Source organism: Oreochromis niloticus, linkage group LG3, assembly GCF_001858045.2.
Source record: "Oreochromis niloticus isolate F11D_XX linkage group LG3, O_niloticus_UMD_NMBU, whole genome shotgun sequence".
Lineage (NCBI taxonomy): Eukaryota > Metazoa > Chordata > Actinopteri > Cichliformes > Cichlidae > Oreochromis > Oreochromis niloticus.
This window is the reverse complement of record NC_031967.2, coordinates 18,317,590-18,336,131: the sequence shown is the minus strand read 5'-3', so window position 1 is coordinate 18,336,131 and position 18,542 is coordinate 18,317,590. Positions and strand designations below refer to the sequence as shown.

At 39.9% G+C, this 18,542-nt stretch overlaps 1 protein-coding gene across 5 annotated transcripts in view; it reads right to left on the bottom strand.

Moving 5' to 3' along the window:
- arap2 (ArfGAP with RhoGAP domain, ankyrin repeat and PH domain 2) overlaps window positions 1–18,542 on the bottom strand; it is a 159,537-nt gene that overhangs the window by 21,532 nt on the left and 119,463 nt on the right. For all 5 annotated transcript variants that reach the window (XM_019354343.2, XM_005454399.4, XM_005454400.4 and 2 more), the window contains 6 exons: window positions 13,498–13,561; window positions 12,770–12,933; window positions 11,869–12,081; window positions 11,545–11,650; window positions 8,686–8,833; window positions 6,198–6,275 (listed from right to left, as the gene is read on the bottom strand). In XM_019354343.2, the coding sequence (XP_019209888.1) occupies window positions 6,198–6,275; window positions 8,686–8,833; window positions 11,545–11,650; window positions 11,869–12,081; window positions 12,770–12,933; window positions 13,498–13,561 (773 nt within the window). The remainder of the gene's footprint in view (window positions 1–6,197; window positions 6,276–8,685; window positions 8,834–11,544; window positions 11,651–11,868; window positions 12,082–12,769; window positions 12,934–13,497; window positions 13,562–18,542) is intronic.

Below are 18,542 nucleotides of genomic sequence, written 5' to 3'. Positions count from 1 at the left end.
TTGAGAGCCGGAGGCAAACAGAATCCTGGTAGCGCTAATGGAATGCAAAACCCGGCTAAATAAAGAGAACATGTGTGAGACAGGCGCGCTCGGAAAGGTGGGAGAGAAAGACGAATGTTTCACCTACACCGAAACCGAAATGCTTTCCTCAGGTGTTAACTTTAAGTGCGCTGTCAGTTTAAAAATATTTTGAAGAAGCACCTAAAGATATTTTCATGTGTTATTATGGCAATGGAGAAAAAAAACACAAGTGCAAGAATGAACCCAGCAGAGAGAGAGATGGGTTTTCAGCCACTGTCTTTTTTTGTATCCTTTGAGTCTTGTGCGAGTGAAATACCACCACACAAAAGAGAAGGAAATATGTTTATTCAGGGTAAAAGCCTTTACAAAATCCTGCTGTTTGTGAAGTGAAACCTGACGTTTTTAAATCATAATGCTGTGTGTTCATTCACCTACTGTTTTTTTTTTTGTATACATTTATTTGAAAATGTAGGTGGTTTTACAGGCAGATATTTACTCACATTTTAGCATTTTTACATTTCTGCTGGTATTCATATACAGCATATACAGTGATATCTATTCCCATGGCATACATCTGAACACTGAACAGAACCGCTCTCGCTTGCTGTCATCGTTTCCAATATTTCCAATCTTGACACAGCTGAGATTACACTAATCTCCAGCTGTTCTGTTCTTGGGTCCTACTTGATTGGTTTTGAATGATTCCCAGTTCAAAAATATTTATCTTATACTGGGCCTCAGTGCAGCCCATCAATTCATAAACAGCATTTACAATTTAAGGCTACCCTGCATTTATACCAAGCCTCGTGTGATTGGCTATGCCTTACAAACAAAGTTTTAAAAAGCAGGTTTGTGGGGCTTCTGTCAGTTAAGAACAAGAAAATGAGGCTATAATTAACACAAGCTCATCAAAACTAGATGATTAAAGTTTGTAAAAATGTTACCTAGTCTGATGAGTCTTGATTTCTGCATTGCTGCAAATTTCAGATAGTAGGGTCAGAATTTGCCATAAACAAAATGACTTATACCTGCCGTATACCAATGGTTCAGGCTACTGTTGGCATAATGTTGTGGGGGTTGTTTTCTTTGGGTCCCTTAATCCAAACTCCACAAATTGAGAAAACTTGGAACGGTGGTGAACAGTGTTGGTCAAGTTGCTTGAAAAAAGTAATTAGTTAGACTAAGTAATTAGTCTGTCAGTGGGGTGGCTGTGGCTACAATGTAGCTTGCCATCACCAGTGTGTGAATGTGTGGATGACTGAATGTGTAAGGCGCTTTGGGGTCCTTAGGGACTAGTAAAGCGCTATACAAATACAGGCCATTTACCATTTAGCATTTAGTTACTAAGTTACTTTTTAAAAACAAGATACACAACCTAAATACATAAACAAAGCAATAGATCTTTCAGCCCAATTCTATTTTTATGCATAATCCATCATATAAAATTGAATCAAATGGGAAGCCTCTTTTTAAAATTGTTTAATGAGTTTTAATCTTTTGATTTTATGCCCATTGCATCAAGCAAGAATTAAATTATAGGCAACAGTCGTTGACTTGAAGAAATTTGTTTAACATTTAAACCTATTTTCTGCATATTCCAGCATATAAAATAAAATAATTTTTTGTGTTTACACTCGCTCTTTCACATAGATGCAAGTAATACACAGCAAAAAATAAATAAAATCAAAGATTCAGCAGCACTAAGTCCAGTCGCTCTTAAATCTATTTTCACGTTTAGCAGGAGTGGAGCAGGCAGAGGTTTGCCCGGTGCCATAGCGGTCATGTCAGTGGGAGGATCCGGAGGTTTCTCTGTGAATTTCACATTCCTGTGGCGGCGTGCTTGGTGCTTGCTCAGATTTGAAGTTTAATTTTTCCCTGTAGAAAGAAGTTTTCTTCCCAGACTGTACAGCGGACACTAACGTTTTTGTCAACTAAACCTTAAAGTAATGTCAGTACGTCCACGCTTTAAACGCTGCATGGTCGTACTCTCTCCAACACTCCATATTATCCACTGTCGATCTACACACATCTGTTGTTGCCACGGACATCGCACGTGCTTACGTCATTGTCATGAGACACTCTCACGAACAAAATCATGACGGTTTAGTAACGCAGTAACGCAGCATGCTTACGGGGAAAATAACAGGAATCTAATTACTTTTTTTGCAATAGTAATCCCTTACATTACTCGTTACTTGAAAAAAGTAATCAGTTTACAGTAACATGTTACTAATGCGTTACTGCCCATCTCTGGTGGTGAACCTTCCCAGGAGTGACCAACCTGCCAAAAATACTCTAAGAGCATCAATGGCTCATCCAGGAGGTCACAAAAGAACCCAGAACATCTGAAGAACTGCAGGCCTCACTTGTCTCAGTTAAGGTCGGACTTCATGATTAAACCATAACAAAGAGACTGGGCAAAAATGGCATCCACTGGAAAGTTCCAAGAAGAAAACCACTGCTGACCAAAAAGAACACAAAGGCACATCTCAAAAAACATCTTGATGATCCCCGAGACTTCTGGGAAATATTCTCTGGACTGACGAGACAAAAGCTGATCTTGTTGGAAGGCTTGATTCCTGTTACATCTGGAGTAAAACTACCAGGAAATCCATGTACAATTCATGCCTTGAAGCTCAAGAGCACTTGGGTTATGCAGCAGGACAATAATCCAAACACACTATCAGTCGACCTCTGAATGGCCTAAAAAAACGAAAGTTCAGGAGCGGCCTAGTCAAAGTGTGGACTTAAATCTGTTTGAGATGCTTTGGTATGACCTTAAACAGCCTGTTCATGATGAAAAATCCTCCAATGTGTCTGAATTAAAGTAATTCTGCAGAGAAGAGTGGGCCAAAATTCCTCCACAGCGATGTGAAAGACTCACTGCCAGTTATCACAAACGCTTGATTACAGTTCTTGCTGCCAAGGGTGGCACAACCAGTTATTATGTTTAGGGGGCAATTATTTTTTCCACACAAGGCCAGGTAGGGTTGGATAGTTTTTCTCCCTTAATAAATAAAATCATCATTTAAAAACTGAATTTTGTGTTTACTCAGGTTGTTTTTGTGTAATATTAAAATTTGATTGATGATCTGAAACATGCATGTTTCAGAAATAATCCCCGTAACTCTCACTTTCATTTTTCACTTGCAGAAACACAAAGAGAAGAAGAGAGGTTTCTAATTCAATGTAAGCTATGCAAAATAAAAAAAGAGTTTTAAAATCTGCCCGACATCAAAGAGGCCAAATTCCAAGTAATGTCTCGCTTGTCGGTACAAATCACAGCACCTTTCTCCAAGTGCTGGAGCTTTAATCCTCTGCTCATCAAATTAAAAAGTGACGGTGTGAAAAACTAGAAAAGTTAAGTGAAAACGTGAAAATGAATTTATTTCTTTGAGGTACAGGGTCATAGCTGTAGCACCTAATCTGGATTTCTGGCAGTCCAGCGGGAGCAGTAATCTGTCTCTAGAGAATTAACAACTAAGTGGGCACGACAAGGGTTCTTTTTCTTAGATATCTTGAAATTACAGTTACTTTTCTTTTGTCATTTTAATGTGCAGGTGAACTGAGGTCCATTATTGGCTTTGTGCTGGGAGAACTATCGCATGATAAGAGGGAGGAAGCCACTTCTTACTCCTGTGGCCCTCAAATGACACAAAAATTACAGTCATTCAAACCAATGGAGCTAAAGCTGTAATTGTGAAAATGTCACACACAGATATGGGGCCATCTTCCTTTCCTCCTTCCCCTTCGTTGTTGTGTATTGGGAGTAATACCGGGACCACTTTACAAACATTACAGCTGTGGGCTGCAAGATAATTAAGGGGGAAAAAACATGCTGATTACTGTAGAGAAAAGAAAAGGGAAGTTTTAAATGTTTTAAAGGGTTTTAAGGAGATTATGGAGTAAAGAAGGAAGCCGTTTCTAATCTCTCCAACCAAAGCCATCCTCGGCCTGGCTGTAAATGCAAGCATCGATTTTTCAAGTGGCACTTCGAATTTAAAAGGCATGACAATGTCTCGCACCTCATTATATCACTGATTTACTCACTCCCTAAGTCGAACTATACTATCCACTTGCTGGGTTTCTTCTTGCTATTCTTCCTTGAAGATGAAACAGATGAGGTCAGAACCTTCACCTGGAGGGCCCCGAGTCCTGTGAGACAATCGTCTCTTGGTTTTCAAGTGCAAACCCAAGAGCCATTTGTCCTGCAAAGCTTCTTATTCATACTTCAGCTTCTGCCTAGGCTACACAGTCGTTCAGTTTCCTTCCCTAAATGCCTGCATGTATCTGTGTGACGTCAGTTCGGCCACATTAAAAGTCCAACCAGTGAGGAAGTCCTGGTAGATAACAGTAACCCTCAATGCCAGTCGACACCAGATGATACCACTCCTATGAATAAACTAGGAGGAGAATGACCGGACTGCTTTGAGCTGATAGGAAGGAAACAACAACTCGGATAAAAACTTGTTGCAACCAAGGTATGCAGAAGAGCATCTCTGAATACGTTGAAGCAGCAGAAGACCACACACTCCTGTCAGCTAAGGACACAGCCATACCACCAAACGGATTAGTGCATACAGAAAAAACAATCTTCTTTAGACTACAGCCATGCTGGCTGACACTGTTTAAAGCTTTTTATGATGAACTGACATGAAAACTGGCATCAACACCCCAGTCAGTTTGGTGATTTCTCTTTCCCCCAATACTTTAGTAACTATATTCCATTAGATTCAGTTCTACGTTATACTTTAGTGCTAATTAACAAAGGTCAGCATGCTCTTATGAAAGGTTTTTGTGAAATCTACTCCTGTGTCTCGGGAGCTTTATTTAGCTGCTTCTCTTTATAAAGGTTTGCTCGACTTTGCAGAGATGGAAGCAGCACCCACCCGTTCAGGATAAAATTAATTCTCACATTCTTGAGTTTGTTGATTAATTCCACTCCAGAGGAATCTATAGACTGAATGTTGATGGTTTTTATAATAATGCAACATTATCCCTGAAACAGTTGCTGTTTAGAAAAAAAAGGATGAATGATGCATTTAATAGAGTGCATTTAATAGAGTTCTGCCCTTTTTGTAACAACCCAGAGCTGAAAAGCAGCTTTTACCATTTTCAGATAGCCTATTGAAAAAAAATGCAACTGAAGTACTGATTTTTACATGATGGCTTATGTAAAGCTCAGCCACACATCACTATAAATACACCCCATGCATACATAACCACAAGGGTGGCATTTATCTGTGGGTGGGAAATCTCATCTTTACCAACTTTTTCCATATTTCTAGAAGTGGAGTGCAACTGGAAGGTGATTCTGCATAACAAAGATCAATATTATGGACATTTCAGTTTACTGCTTTAAACTTTTCACCTTCCTATCAGGCGCAGACCGACTTCAATTGCTCTTTAGCTTTTGCTCCACGGCCTCAGCAGACACAGTCTGGCAGTGGCCTTTACAGCAAAGCCAGCGAGTGATCATAAACGATCAAACCGAGTCAGTAAAACGAGATGGTTAATGTAACATTAAATGACTTTAAGCAAAGTTTAACTTTGCTAAAATTTCAAATCATCCCTAAAATAAACATACCTATTATCTCCACAGAGAAATGTTCTCCACGCTGACTTGTAATTACACTAAATAATTGCTCTTAATGAAAAAACTAATAACTTTCCTATTTTGAGACCTCCGAATTCACATCCAAAATCAAAACGTCATCCCAATTTTCACCTCCGACGGCTTTCTAATAGCACTTGCTTTCCACTGAGTAACTCTTTTGCCCCAGAGCAGCCGACGTTGTTGTGAAACCCTACGGACAAGGCTGAGGAAGGAAGGCAGGGGCAGAAAGGAGCGCTCATAAACAACTTATTTCAGATTTCAACAACAGCAGCGGCATGTGATTTCATCTTTTTTTTTTCCTCCGCAGTTATCTGAACCAAATGTTTTTCTCGGCTGAGGCATCCAGGCATAAAGTACCTGCTGTAAAGGTTAACAGGAACAAAGCCCTTTTTCCTCACCCGCCTGCTCCTGCCTCTCCCTTCATTTCTGCCAGAAAAACAGGAAACCTGTTCAAACGAATCCCACATTTGAGAGTCCCTGACGCACGCAGGCAAATCAATGCACACACACACTGAACACCCATTTGTGATTTCCATTCGGGTTCTGCGGGTCGACCTACTGTCGTGTCCTTCTTGTCGTTCCAGCGTGTGATGAAGCTATTCTCTCTCTCCATCTGTTGCACCTGGTCTTCACTGACCTGTTGGAAACATCACAAAACACACACACACACACACACAAACACACGTCAATTCAGACTGAGCCAGAGAAAAGTTTCTAATCAGGTAAACTGCACTTGAGAAACATCACCTTGCTTGATAGAATCCTGCAGCCATTTATGATGGTCATATTAATTTCAGCACTTAAATGCAATACGTGGAAGAGCAGATTAAACCTGGGAAAGAGTGAGCTGCTCAGCTAACACTTCTAAAACCTCATTTTGAAAGAGAAAGTTGGCTGCGATGAGTGCTCGACACAGAATACTCTCTTCTTTCATAAAGCTCTGTGTGGGAAATGACTTTTTTTTCTCCAATCCTGCTTTTTTTAAACATCATTATCATTTTCAGAGAACAATCTCCTTTGTTGGAGTTATACGAGTCGCAGCAAAGATTGGGGTTGAAAAAAAATATCCAAACAAACTTGGAAACTCATCGCGCATGTGTGTGTGTGTGTTAGTGTGTGTGTTTAGGCCTGATAATGGGCCCCGTCGACGGACGCCACCACAGAACTGGTGCTTTAATTGGCGAAGCGTCTCACTCGTTTTATGGTCACACTGAGCATATTCGGCGCTATTGGGCTCATGATTGGTTGGGCTTAATGGCTATTTGTCATGCGAATGATGGCGTCTCCAACCGATTTGGAGTGAATGAACCTCCTTTTGCGTTAGAAAAAGAGGGATCCGGGCGTTCCGAAGGGAATTAACAGTCAGTCGGTGCTGCGTATCCCATAAGCCAGGCGGCTCTCCAAGGGTAACATTGATCCTGAGCTCCCCCCCTCTTTCCCATCCACACATCAGCAAAGTCAAGCCTGTTGTGGAGATTTGGCAACAACACTTCAGCTCCCCAGATGGTTGTAAGTAAGAGTGTGTAAATAAAGTCATGCCTGCAGCTTGGTTTAGATATGCAATATGGTAATATCCGGATACTTTGTTTTGTTTTTTTTACTCAGCCATTGATTGTCTACACATTCACTACAGCTTCTATCCTGTGTTACAGGATGAATGATAAACACGTCTGACACTGACTCTGTGAAACATGACAGCGTTCACAGGATAAGATCTATATTTTTCCGACTCTTCACCAAGTTTTCAAATGAAGGCCAGATTTTTATCCTTTAAAAACACAGAAAACACCATGCTGCCTTCACGGTGTGGAGAATTCCCAAGATATAGGAATATCATGGGAATACACCCAGTGGGCAACCAGTTGAGTGAAGTGCCTTACTGCAAAGAGAGGCGCCACACATGAGTTACACTCAAGTGTGACTCTAATTAATTGCATTATGTTGTCAATCTATCTGCATTTATAAATTAGATCTGTCTGAGAGTGATTGCTGTCGGTCCGAGTTGGACAACAGTTACCTGAAGCATGTTGGTCCAACTAGGCAACCTGGGGAATTACCATCCAATCAAAAGTGTGTCACGGTAACTAGTGTGTGAAGACATTCAATGCAATCACATGGAAACCACTGATATTTCTTAGTCGCATGGAGGTTGCAGACAAGTTTTAACTTGAGAGACTGATTCATGTAAGATGCATTCTATGAAATGTAGTCGGTTTGAAGCTCAGCTCAAAGCAAAGCAGGTCTAAAAGGTGAGGATGTCTTTGCTTCTTCTACAGTTCAAAGTCCTCTGCAATGTTTAAAATTCTCTATATATTAAACCACAAATAGAAAGCTATTTATGTCATTTATTTGCAGTGGTTGACTATTATTAATCTGCTAAGGTCATTTCAGGTATAAGAGGATCGTATGGAGGCATCTGCATTTCTTTATATTGTTTATCAAGCAAAAGTCCAGATTATAATCACGTGAGCCAGGCATGAGGAACAGCAGATAAACAGCACATTAACTTTAATCACAGTTAAAAGCCGTTTAACCCAACAACAGAAAACAAGAAACAAAAGGAAAAAAAATGGCCGTTGAGTCCTAAAGATAGCATCAGATATATCGGTGATATCAGAAAGACTCCACACATACCGAAGAGAGCTTTACAAGGCTGGGCTCGTTTTTACTTCAACCAAAGATGTCCTGAACCACAGATTCCACTGTTACTTTTTTGTTCTAGGTGACCTGTTTTTCCTTTATTAATACAATCTGTGTTTTCTGGAGATCTGTGCCGCCTGTCTGTGCAGCGCACATTTGGCAATAACACAACGCGGCAATAACCTGAGTTGAATATTACTGAATGTACCAACCGTCTTGTTTTTGTTTTTTGGTTGTTTTCCTTTTTTTATAACTTATGCAATGTGTGTTTATGCGATAAAACTGGATGTTATCTAAGGTACAGGAGGAAGATCCATGTCAAGCAGCTGAGCTCAGTCCAATCGGTTTTTCGTGCTTATCAACGCAAAAGAAAAACAAAACAAAACACAAGAACATTTCAGACTTACACTGAAAAGCGTAATGTAGTTGCTGATTAGGTCGTGGACCACACTAATTTCCTGTGTGGTTTGTCCTCGAGTCTGGAACAGGCAGGAGGAGAAAACGGAAGCCAGTTTTTCACTTGGCATGCGGTTCAGGTGGGAGCATTGCTGGATCCTGAATAACAGAGAGAAACATGCTTAGAAAATCCCTTAAATGTACCCGCAGGTCGACACGAGTGGCTCATATCTTTTGCTGAATCGCTCTCGTGGCCTCTAAAGCCCACTCATACTGCTTGCTGTGGCACGAGCACACAGAGAGCTGAATGAAACATCAGGCCTCGCTCCAAATTAAGCATCAAGTCAATTAAGTCTTCTCTAAACAATCTATATCAAAAGGAGCTAAATCTATCCACTGCAGGTTTCCAAGGGGAATCGAGTGAATGATACACGAAGACAGCAGTGTGGTTGTATTTAAAAAACAACACAAGAAGCGGAATAAGGGGTTTTTGTAGCTGCAGCACGGTATCAAAGTTGTGCAAGCTTTTTCTTTGGCTCTGTATCTTCTGTGTTGTTTGTCTCTGCATTTCCACTCCAGGTAAAACAAACAGTAAATCAGTAGTTTCAGTCCACAACGCGCGAGCTGGCTGTAATTTATTACTAGAAATCTCCACAGTTCAAATTATCCAGAGGTGAAGAAGTAGAGAATTCAGCAGCGTAACCGACTGAGGGAAAAATATACGATTTTCATGAAAAGAAACAAAAAGCAGCGCACAGCCAGAAATAGCACCGCTCGTTTTGTAAAACCTCAGCTATGTGTTTGCTAATTGCCTGAGTCTTTAATAATGAGCCACACAATCTGTCTCAGTTGAAAAATGCCAGTGCTCGCTAGAAACAATATGGAATTGATTCATCGCTTTCAACCGAAGGACACTGTTACTTCAGTGACTCACAAAAACAATCTTTTCCTGCTCAGCTTGTTTTCGTTTTTCCCCACAACAACTTTCCAGTACATTCACTGTTCAGCAAACAGACTTAATTTGAAAGAATATTTAACAGTATTGGTCAGATGGAGAAAAAAAAAAAGCAAACAAAAAAAATGGGGGTCATTAGGAGAATAGAGGAAACAATGCTGCTAATCAGCAGGTGACAAGCAGCAACCAGAGGGCCGCTCGGGCCTCATGACCTTTGAACCGCTATGCTCGTTTTGTCTGTGACGCAGAGCGGCCACTGGAGAGCCACACTTGTTTCATCAGCAACAAGGTCAGATAAGAACATTAGGACAACTTACGAATGCATAATATTGCAAAGTAGCTATCAAAGAATGGGTTTTTAATCCCAATTAGTGCCAACAAGTTGCTGCAAAAGTGGTTGAACTAATTAGGCTGGTTTTGAATCTTGCTGCTGAAAGTAAGAGAAAAACTTGTGCATCACGAAGATGCGGGGTCATGCAGATGTGACCCTGGTTCTCCTGTGACTTTACACTGCGTGAAGACGTTTCTGTGTCATATCCATCTGCTAGCAGACAACTGAAAAATGCCTAACAGCTGCATTGTGGTTGGATATGCTGCCGGCAGCAGGAGACAGAAGCTGATACCAGCGATAAAAAGTGAAACAACTAATGGCAAAACTTTAGTTGCCTGGTACTCAACTTTGCCTGTGTGTGCCGTGGGCATTTTTGTTACTGATAACTCAAGGATCCAAATGTCATGTTTGTCTAAGTTCGGGATATTCTGTTCAGTCTCCCTCGGCCCAGAAAAAATCATCCTGACTGTTAACTAGTTATGATGAGTAAGCATGTTGCAAACCCAGTGCACTCTACATCAATCACAATAATTCAATTCAGTCATAGCGATAAAGGAAGCTTCCCACCCTCAAAACACAGAGTGCTAACTCTTTAATAAGCAAATCGCAATGTGTATATAAAAATCATAAAATTAATCATTTTATTCCTAACAGTTACTATATCTGTGTAAGCTGAAGCTACAGCATTTGGACTGCACTTTGCAAAATATATAAAAATACATATAATCCAGAAAGATATGAGTAATGTTTTTATGCTAAATCTCAGGACTGACTAGCTACATTAGCTTGCTAACAAATAGGTTGCTTTAGCTTTTAGCTGCTAACTAGTTGTGCGGTGCTCAAATAATGCTCTGAAACAGCTAGATGTGCTACTTTTAAACGGCTAAAGCTATCTTCTTAGCATTCAACACTGTTTTCCCTCCACTGAACATAACTTTCAGAGTATAAAGGTTTGCTCCAACACAAAAATTGAAATAAAGTTATATTATAGCAGAAAAAATATATACCTCCCTGTGGAGTCTAAGCACAGGTAGGATAAATTTGGTTAGCTAATGCAGCTAATTAGCTTATGAGCGTAGCTGTTTTCCATGTATAAAAACAGCTACAACAAACTAGAGAGAAATAAAGAATCGTGCAAATGCTAGGATTTTCAACAGGTTTATCTGGTAGGCTGATATCCTTCCACTTATTTATGGTTATTAAAAAATAGTCCCTGGTCTCTCTCTCTGTCTGTGTCTCACCCACTCTGTCTGCACCGTGTAGGTGCAGCAGTTTCCACTGCTCCATCTGTGGCACATAATTAGTGTGGATAGCGAGCGTACATAAATAGAAGACGCATTTTAGAGTACAGGGTTAGTTCTTCAGTGGTTAGAAACCAGCTCTATCATCTTATTTACTGCGTTGTGTTATTTTTATTAATGCAATGTTGTTTAAGTCGTCTTTGCGCCTCGGGTTTCGAGCTTTTAAAAACCCTTAAACTTTTCCTCCCAGAATGTAAAAGTTGACCTTTGTAATAAAACAGCTTCACTAACACAAACGCTAAACATGTCATAGCTCGATGCCTGTGATCTCGTGCGTTTTTACCTGTAAAGATGCTGCAGCAGGGCTTCAAGGGTTGACCTGTTTATCTTTGGCAAGCTCTCTATGAAAGTGGAGTACTTCTTCACTCTCTGCCTTTCGTTCTTCTCATCTACCAAACCAAACAGAGAAGAAATATAATAAAATGAATATACCCAACTACAAAAGCTTATGTTCAAACACATGCCACAAAAGGTTTTTTACAGTATGTTTAAAATGACTCGGCAAATTCACACAGTTTAGCATGGTGGACTTGTGTATTTCTCTCTTTCCTACAACTCTGCAGACTTTATAGTGTTTGACATCCCACATGCCAGAAAGCTCACACACCCAGAGCTGACACCCAGTATGGATAGAGCTCCTTGGTCAGCAGTGCATCCTCTGCCTGAGACAAGAAGCTCTTCAGCGTGTCAGTCACATCCTCAAGACGGTGCTCCTTCTCCCTCAGCTTCACATTACGGGCATCGTGGGTGAACTCCTCCAGGAGGTGAGACACTCGACCAGGATCTCCAGGCCTCTGGTAGACTCCCTCCTGGCACAAACCTGGGTACAGTGTCAGAAGACAGCTGATTAATAAGAAATCGCCAGCTTCCTTCTGCACATGTTCTGTCCAAATGACAAATAGCTCTGACGTGTAGCATCTCCAAGAGAAAATGACAGCATGTAGATTTTCTATATGACTGCATGCATTTATAGAAAAGTAAGCAGCCTTATGGACAGTGTGACTTGTGGGATTTAACAATGTTGCATAAGCACATTTGAATCTAAATTGCAGGTGGAATAAAATTGTCAGTGCAAGGTATATTAACCTTCTGTGCCATTTCACAGTCTCACTCAGAGTTAACTTTTATTCCAATCCCTCATTATACAGCACACTACTTACCGTGACACTGTAAAAGTCCACAGTTACCATACATTAACCAAGCCAGGACTCAGTATGATGCAGTTTCTAACTTTGTATGGAGCGTTCCTCCGATTAACAGCAGAGTGCAGTTGTGCTACATTTATTTTCCGCACTTCTAAAACTGTTTTTTTTTAAAGGAAAGAGATAGGATAATGGCAGTGCATTGCCAGACAACATTAGAAAGCATGAAACTCTCATCGCAACACAGTGCACTGGATGAATCAGCTCCTCAAGGGGAAATCATAATAATAGTAATGCAGAACTTTCTTTTTTCAAATTAAAGAAAAACAACAAACTATTTTAGCTGAGAGATACAATGTAGCTCACCATACTGAGTGACAAAAGCAATGCAGCTGTCGACTATAATAGGAACACCATTTTTAGTCAGCTGTTGGTCGCCGAGCGCATTGCCGTCTGTGCCAGCAGCCAGTTTGATAGCAGAGTGCCACACGGTGAAGTCCATCTTGTTGAAGCCATGAATGTAAACTGTTCTATTTATATATATGTGAAAAAAGAGAGACAGAAACACAGTAATTACTGATGAAGAATGCCATCCTGTGATTTGCCCGTACAACACGGCGCTTCCTATTCGATGACCTTAAGTTCATATATTTAGAAACGCGCTGCTAAGTCATTAAATTAACAACCGACATGATTAAAGGAATCCAAAGAGCTTCTACAGAACACACGTCTATAAACAACCGCTGGTTTCCCAGTAGGTTTGATCACAAAAAAAAAGAAAGAAAGAAAAAAAACATACAAACAAACAGCAATTAAAGACAAAGTTTTGTTGCACGATGCTAAAAGCAAGACTAAACTGGTTGGCTTGTGTGAGGGCTGCGATGCTACGTGCCATCTCACACCTTCTCTCTAACTGAGGCGAGGTTTTAATTACCTTGGATGGTTACAGTAGGTAAGGTGCATTTGGACTAACAAGACAAAAGGCTGAGTCGAAGCTAACAGGACCGCATAAAGCATATTGTTGCTGTATTGCTAATACAGTTCCAATTAGCACAGGCTTTTTTCCTCTCCCTCTCCGCCCCTTAGAGACATACCTTCCACACTCCACCATCAGCAGGACTTGGATCTTGTCTTCACCCTCAGTATGTGTGGAGACAGCTGGGGGGGTGGGGTTAAAAAAAAAAGGCAACAAGGTTTAGAAAATGCAGGCATACATTCAAATGAGCAACATCTTTAGAATTATTTGATCTTGCTCCAAAGCCCGAGAAAACTTTCGCCATGGAACTTGAGAGGTGATGCATTCATTCATCGGCTCTTAAATATACATTTGCTATTTAAATCAGTTAAATAACACCCTGCTAAAATATGTCTAGACATATCTGACTGGGCTTTTCAAAGGTGTAGGTATACACTGGGAAAATGAGATAAGTGAGAAAACAGTGCAGTGATGGAAAATGCCAAATGCATTGGAGTTAATAGCGTTTCCTTGTTGTAATGGGAAACATGATTTCAGGCTGTGTGCGAGCGTCTGACGGCCGAGTTAAACAAGCGAGGGAAGTGGGGCGTAAACACTGGTTTCATTTGTCATCAAGGTTTACATAAATTTGGTTGAAATGCAACTAAACAAGATTGCACTGTGCGCAGTATTTAAGACATCAAATAAAAGACAGAAAGGAAAAGAATACAGATACAAGGTTACTGGCATTCCTCTTTTGCAGAATCAATCTTTTGAAATCGGAATAAGAGTGTAAGATCCACAGAAACTGGGCTCAGGGACTCGAGCGCTCTGCCATAATCTCTTCTGGGGCTTCAAACAGCTGCTTGGATCATGGCAACAATCACACGCAGCAGAGAAAGTACAAAAAAAGATATGAGGCTCTGCACAAATCTCCTAGCAACAACATCTGGCACTTTCATCACACTCGAGCACTGGTTGTGCTCACATAATAGACAGAAAGATACAAAATCGAAAAAAGAAGCAGGACTTCACCTTAATGAACTGTTGAATTTTGGAGATTGGTCCGTACCTCAGTAGGAACACTTGCTATACAATTACACGCTTTGTCACAAAAGATTAAAAATTTGGGGAAATGAGCTTTGTTGCTTTGTTTCTCCTCACAGAGACAAATCCTGTGTAGAAATCTAGTAAGTAATAGTAAAAATAGCAGTGCTGGCCCCAAACAGCCAATCAGATGTTCAACATTTTGTGTATAGTTAAATTTCAGAGTTTCTATAGTGTGGTGGTAGGCGTATCTACTCATTACTAAAGTACAAAAGGTATTTGGTTTCTTCTTGGCTGACTGTAGCCATAATATGGATTCAACTTTCTAAAGAAGCTATCCTGTACGTGTGCTGTAACTTGTAACAGCAGGGATGTGGCACTCAAAGTGTCCTGAATAGAAATATATAGAATATATATAGGAGAATCCATAGTTTACCTACTCATTTAAATATTATTAACTGAAAACCACAGCTACTAAGGCCTAGAAACCAGCTGGTGACCACCTAGAAAACTGATCACTAAAACATATACATTCCCCGACCAATTGGTGGGTGGTTAGTGGATGTTACCGGGTGAAATTGGTTCAAAGAGGGTATTGCATCAAAAACCTTCTTGTGATTCCTTTGGTCACTGGAGATTGCCATTATTGCCCGTAGTTTGCATGGAAGATGCTAGCTTATCTGTAAAATAAACTTTAATGCAAACTGGAAACTGAGAATGTTGGACACAAGTAAACCTTATCGCTGCAACCAACACATTTGAAAAACCGCAACTTTCTCTATGGTAAATGGAAAATGGACTGGTTCTTATATAGCGCTTTACACAACTTGCCTATGAAGGTAAATGTTCTCCGTTTCCTGTTTGCACTGTATTTTTGGCAACCAGATGGCAAATAATTTGTGAGTGTTTGCAGACTAGCTGAGATCTTCCATGCAAACTATTAGTGACCGCGGCAACCTACTGAGGACCAAAGAAATTATTAAGGTTTTCTGTACAGAACTGTGCACATCTGTGTGACCAGTTTCATGCTAGTGACTGCAAGCAATCAGTCGCTAACTGGTCAGGAAATATATATGCCGAGCAACCAGTCTCTAGGCCTGTGTTAAAAAGGAAGCAACCTCCAGCAATGACTCATTTTTCCCTAACTACCGGTTGTTGCCAGATGGTCTAGTTCTCTGTGATTGAGGTACAATGTGCATCATTTGAGGCTGCTGTTATTGCTATTACTTTCTATTTGCCAATTTGAAAGTGAAAGTTTTAAAAGTAAAGAGCTTCTGTTATGTGTTGATGTTGCATAGTTTTTCCACCAGAGGGCACTTTGTAACACATGTTTTTGGAACACCACAAACACGGTAATCACCTGATGAGCAGAATCAGGTAGAGTATACACAAGTATATAAATAACACATAAGTTTTATGAAAATCCATAGACACATTGGACTATTGGATTTTTAATTAATCAAAAATCAGTCATTGTATTTGTTTAGGACTCTGGTGGAATAAGCTAACGGTGATGGACTGGATGGCACACAATGTAAGTTACTGCTGTGTACGCAGAGGAGGAATATCATTTGGAAGATAAACACTTTCAAACTGTATTTTGTGGGAAGGTTTTTGCATCCTGGTGACCTCTGAAATTAAAGTTATGGCTCTCGCCTCATTGATTTAGGCAGGAGCTCGGTCCTAAAATAACTGTTCGATGGCAATAAGTTGTCTGCTGACTGGAAAGACGTGCTTCTACAAGGACTCTGCTGCTGGTTACTTTAACTCAACTTCAGAGTGTCCTTCACACTTTGTTTCTCCAGGATTAAACAAACAAGATATAATCTATAAATTGCAAAGCTATACAAGTCGAGTTATATTGATTTTCTACCTTTTTCTACCCTTTGCTTTTAGTCGTGCTAAAACTAACCCCACTATTAATCTGGTTCATTCAGAAACTCGGTGCGCTGAGGACAAAAAACTAAGAACTGCTATGTGTGTAGTTTATTCTTTGTGTGAAATATCCATAACTGTCATTACTTTAGAGTGACAAGAAAAAAACTTTTCAATTTCCTCTACTGAATATTTAACAGACTAATCAATAATCTGTACAGACACAATTAAATTTGTTGGCACAAGCGAGATAGACGACTGGTAAAAGCATTACACATCACAGTGTTATTTTGGCTAGCAAATCCTTTGTACTCGTATAGGCCTTTGTATGTTGAGCTAAACAGCAAAAACTATTAATCCCCAAAAGTCTCTCTTAACAAGTAATTTGCTTTTTATTTTCTTTGGCAGATTTTCAAGGGCGCAGTGTTTCATTCTGATCCAAGCAACAAAAGGGGAAAGCAAAGAACTTCAGAGATTGATATTGACTTGAGAGAGGTTTATTAACAGTGTTATCAGGTAAATGCAAAACACTTGTCATAGCCGTTTGAACAAACACACAGCAATCCTCTTTTATCCATCTTACAGCTCAGTTGGAAATTTTTTATTACTTAATATGTTTGTGTGATAAGGAACTAAGTCTGCGGCCTTGTTCTCTCTTTAATTTGTGCTGAGCTTCCTGGAGGAAATTTTCATTAAGTTTTTGTTCACAAAATGTGAGCAATTTTAAATCCACATTTCCATTAGCCCATTTTGATTCCCCTTTTTATTTTTACAAGTATTATGTGATAAGCTCACAATATGACCGTCCCACCTCTGCAGGGCTTCGGGTCTGATTACACACGGTGGTGTCTTAGGAGCTGAGCTGTCAGTAAATACAACTGGAAAGAAAGAGAGAGGATTGTTTTTATTTTTTTCCCTGTGCTTGCAACTCCTGCTGGTTGTCTATGGCATGTAACAATACTGTAAATAAAAGACTGTTTGTCAGATTATTTATATGTTTTAGAAAAATGACTCATCTCAGTCATACAATAAAAGATGAGCGTAGCTATCGTGAATCAGACTGTAGGATAGATAACACTGCATGCTTGTTGGCTAATGACTTGCGATTGACAAGTTGGTAGCCATTGAGCCCGACTTATCTTCTTTCTGACTCAAATACTGACCAACACTTAAAAATTAACTTCATGGAATATGTAATATGAACTTTAAACGACTCAAGTTATCGGGATCGTGTTCACTGAGCTCACTAAGTGAGAGAGTATAGCATACAGACATTCATTTTGAAAAATAAGGAACTATTTACAGTAAAGACAATAAAGCGGGGTATTATTTGGGGTGTGGGTACCTTGTGATCGGCAGGTACCTACTGTGTGACCATGCAATATGTTTGATTTCTGTGTTTGGTTTACCTGTCACACGTGATGGCCAGTTTAAATTTTTCGGTTGATTTAGAGGTCACTTTTACCGGCTAATGAAAAACAGTTCACTTGTCACACCAGCGAGAAAGCAGATTTTTGTGATATCCCTGCAAGTAGGAAAATCAGTGGTCAACAAGCGACTGCACTCATTTGTGGTAGTTGGCAGTTACACAGGTTACTTGGTGGGGGCAACCCGTCTCCAGCCAATCACAGCCCGACTCAAACTGACTGCAATCATTTTCAGACAGATTAGCAAAGGTTTGCTAATATTTGCAGTCTAACTTATAGCACAGATAGATTTGCCAACACGTTGACAGCAACGTAGTCAGACTACACCGAGAAGTGCAACTCGTCTGCAATTGGTCTTTTTGAAATAGCAGATCTGACTAACTTGTTTGCCAAGTGGTTGTAATCTGGTCATATTCCTATAGAAACAAGACTGTGTCATGCTGTTTTGGCACCATTTGTATCTTGTCATCTATAAGCACCCTATAAGCAATCGTGTGTATATGTTATTAGCACCATCTGTCATACAAATTGAGCTCTAAAGTGCTACAAGCGGTTAAAGAAAGTCCAGTAGGGACCTTCATCAATGTATCTGGAAAAGTGGACTTACATGGTATTCACTATTTTCCATAATAGCAGGTTCAAACTTACTGATACTGTTCAGAAAAATCAAATGACATCTAACATATTAATGTAACATTGTAGCATGTCATTAATAGAAATATTCAAATCTAATCCGAATTGGCTATTTCTAATGTTAGCTTCCATTTAAACATGAATTATCAGCGACTTTTTAACACGTGTTGGCTGTGACCGGCGATTGTTGCATATCTTAAAA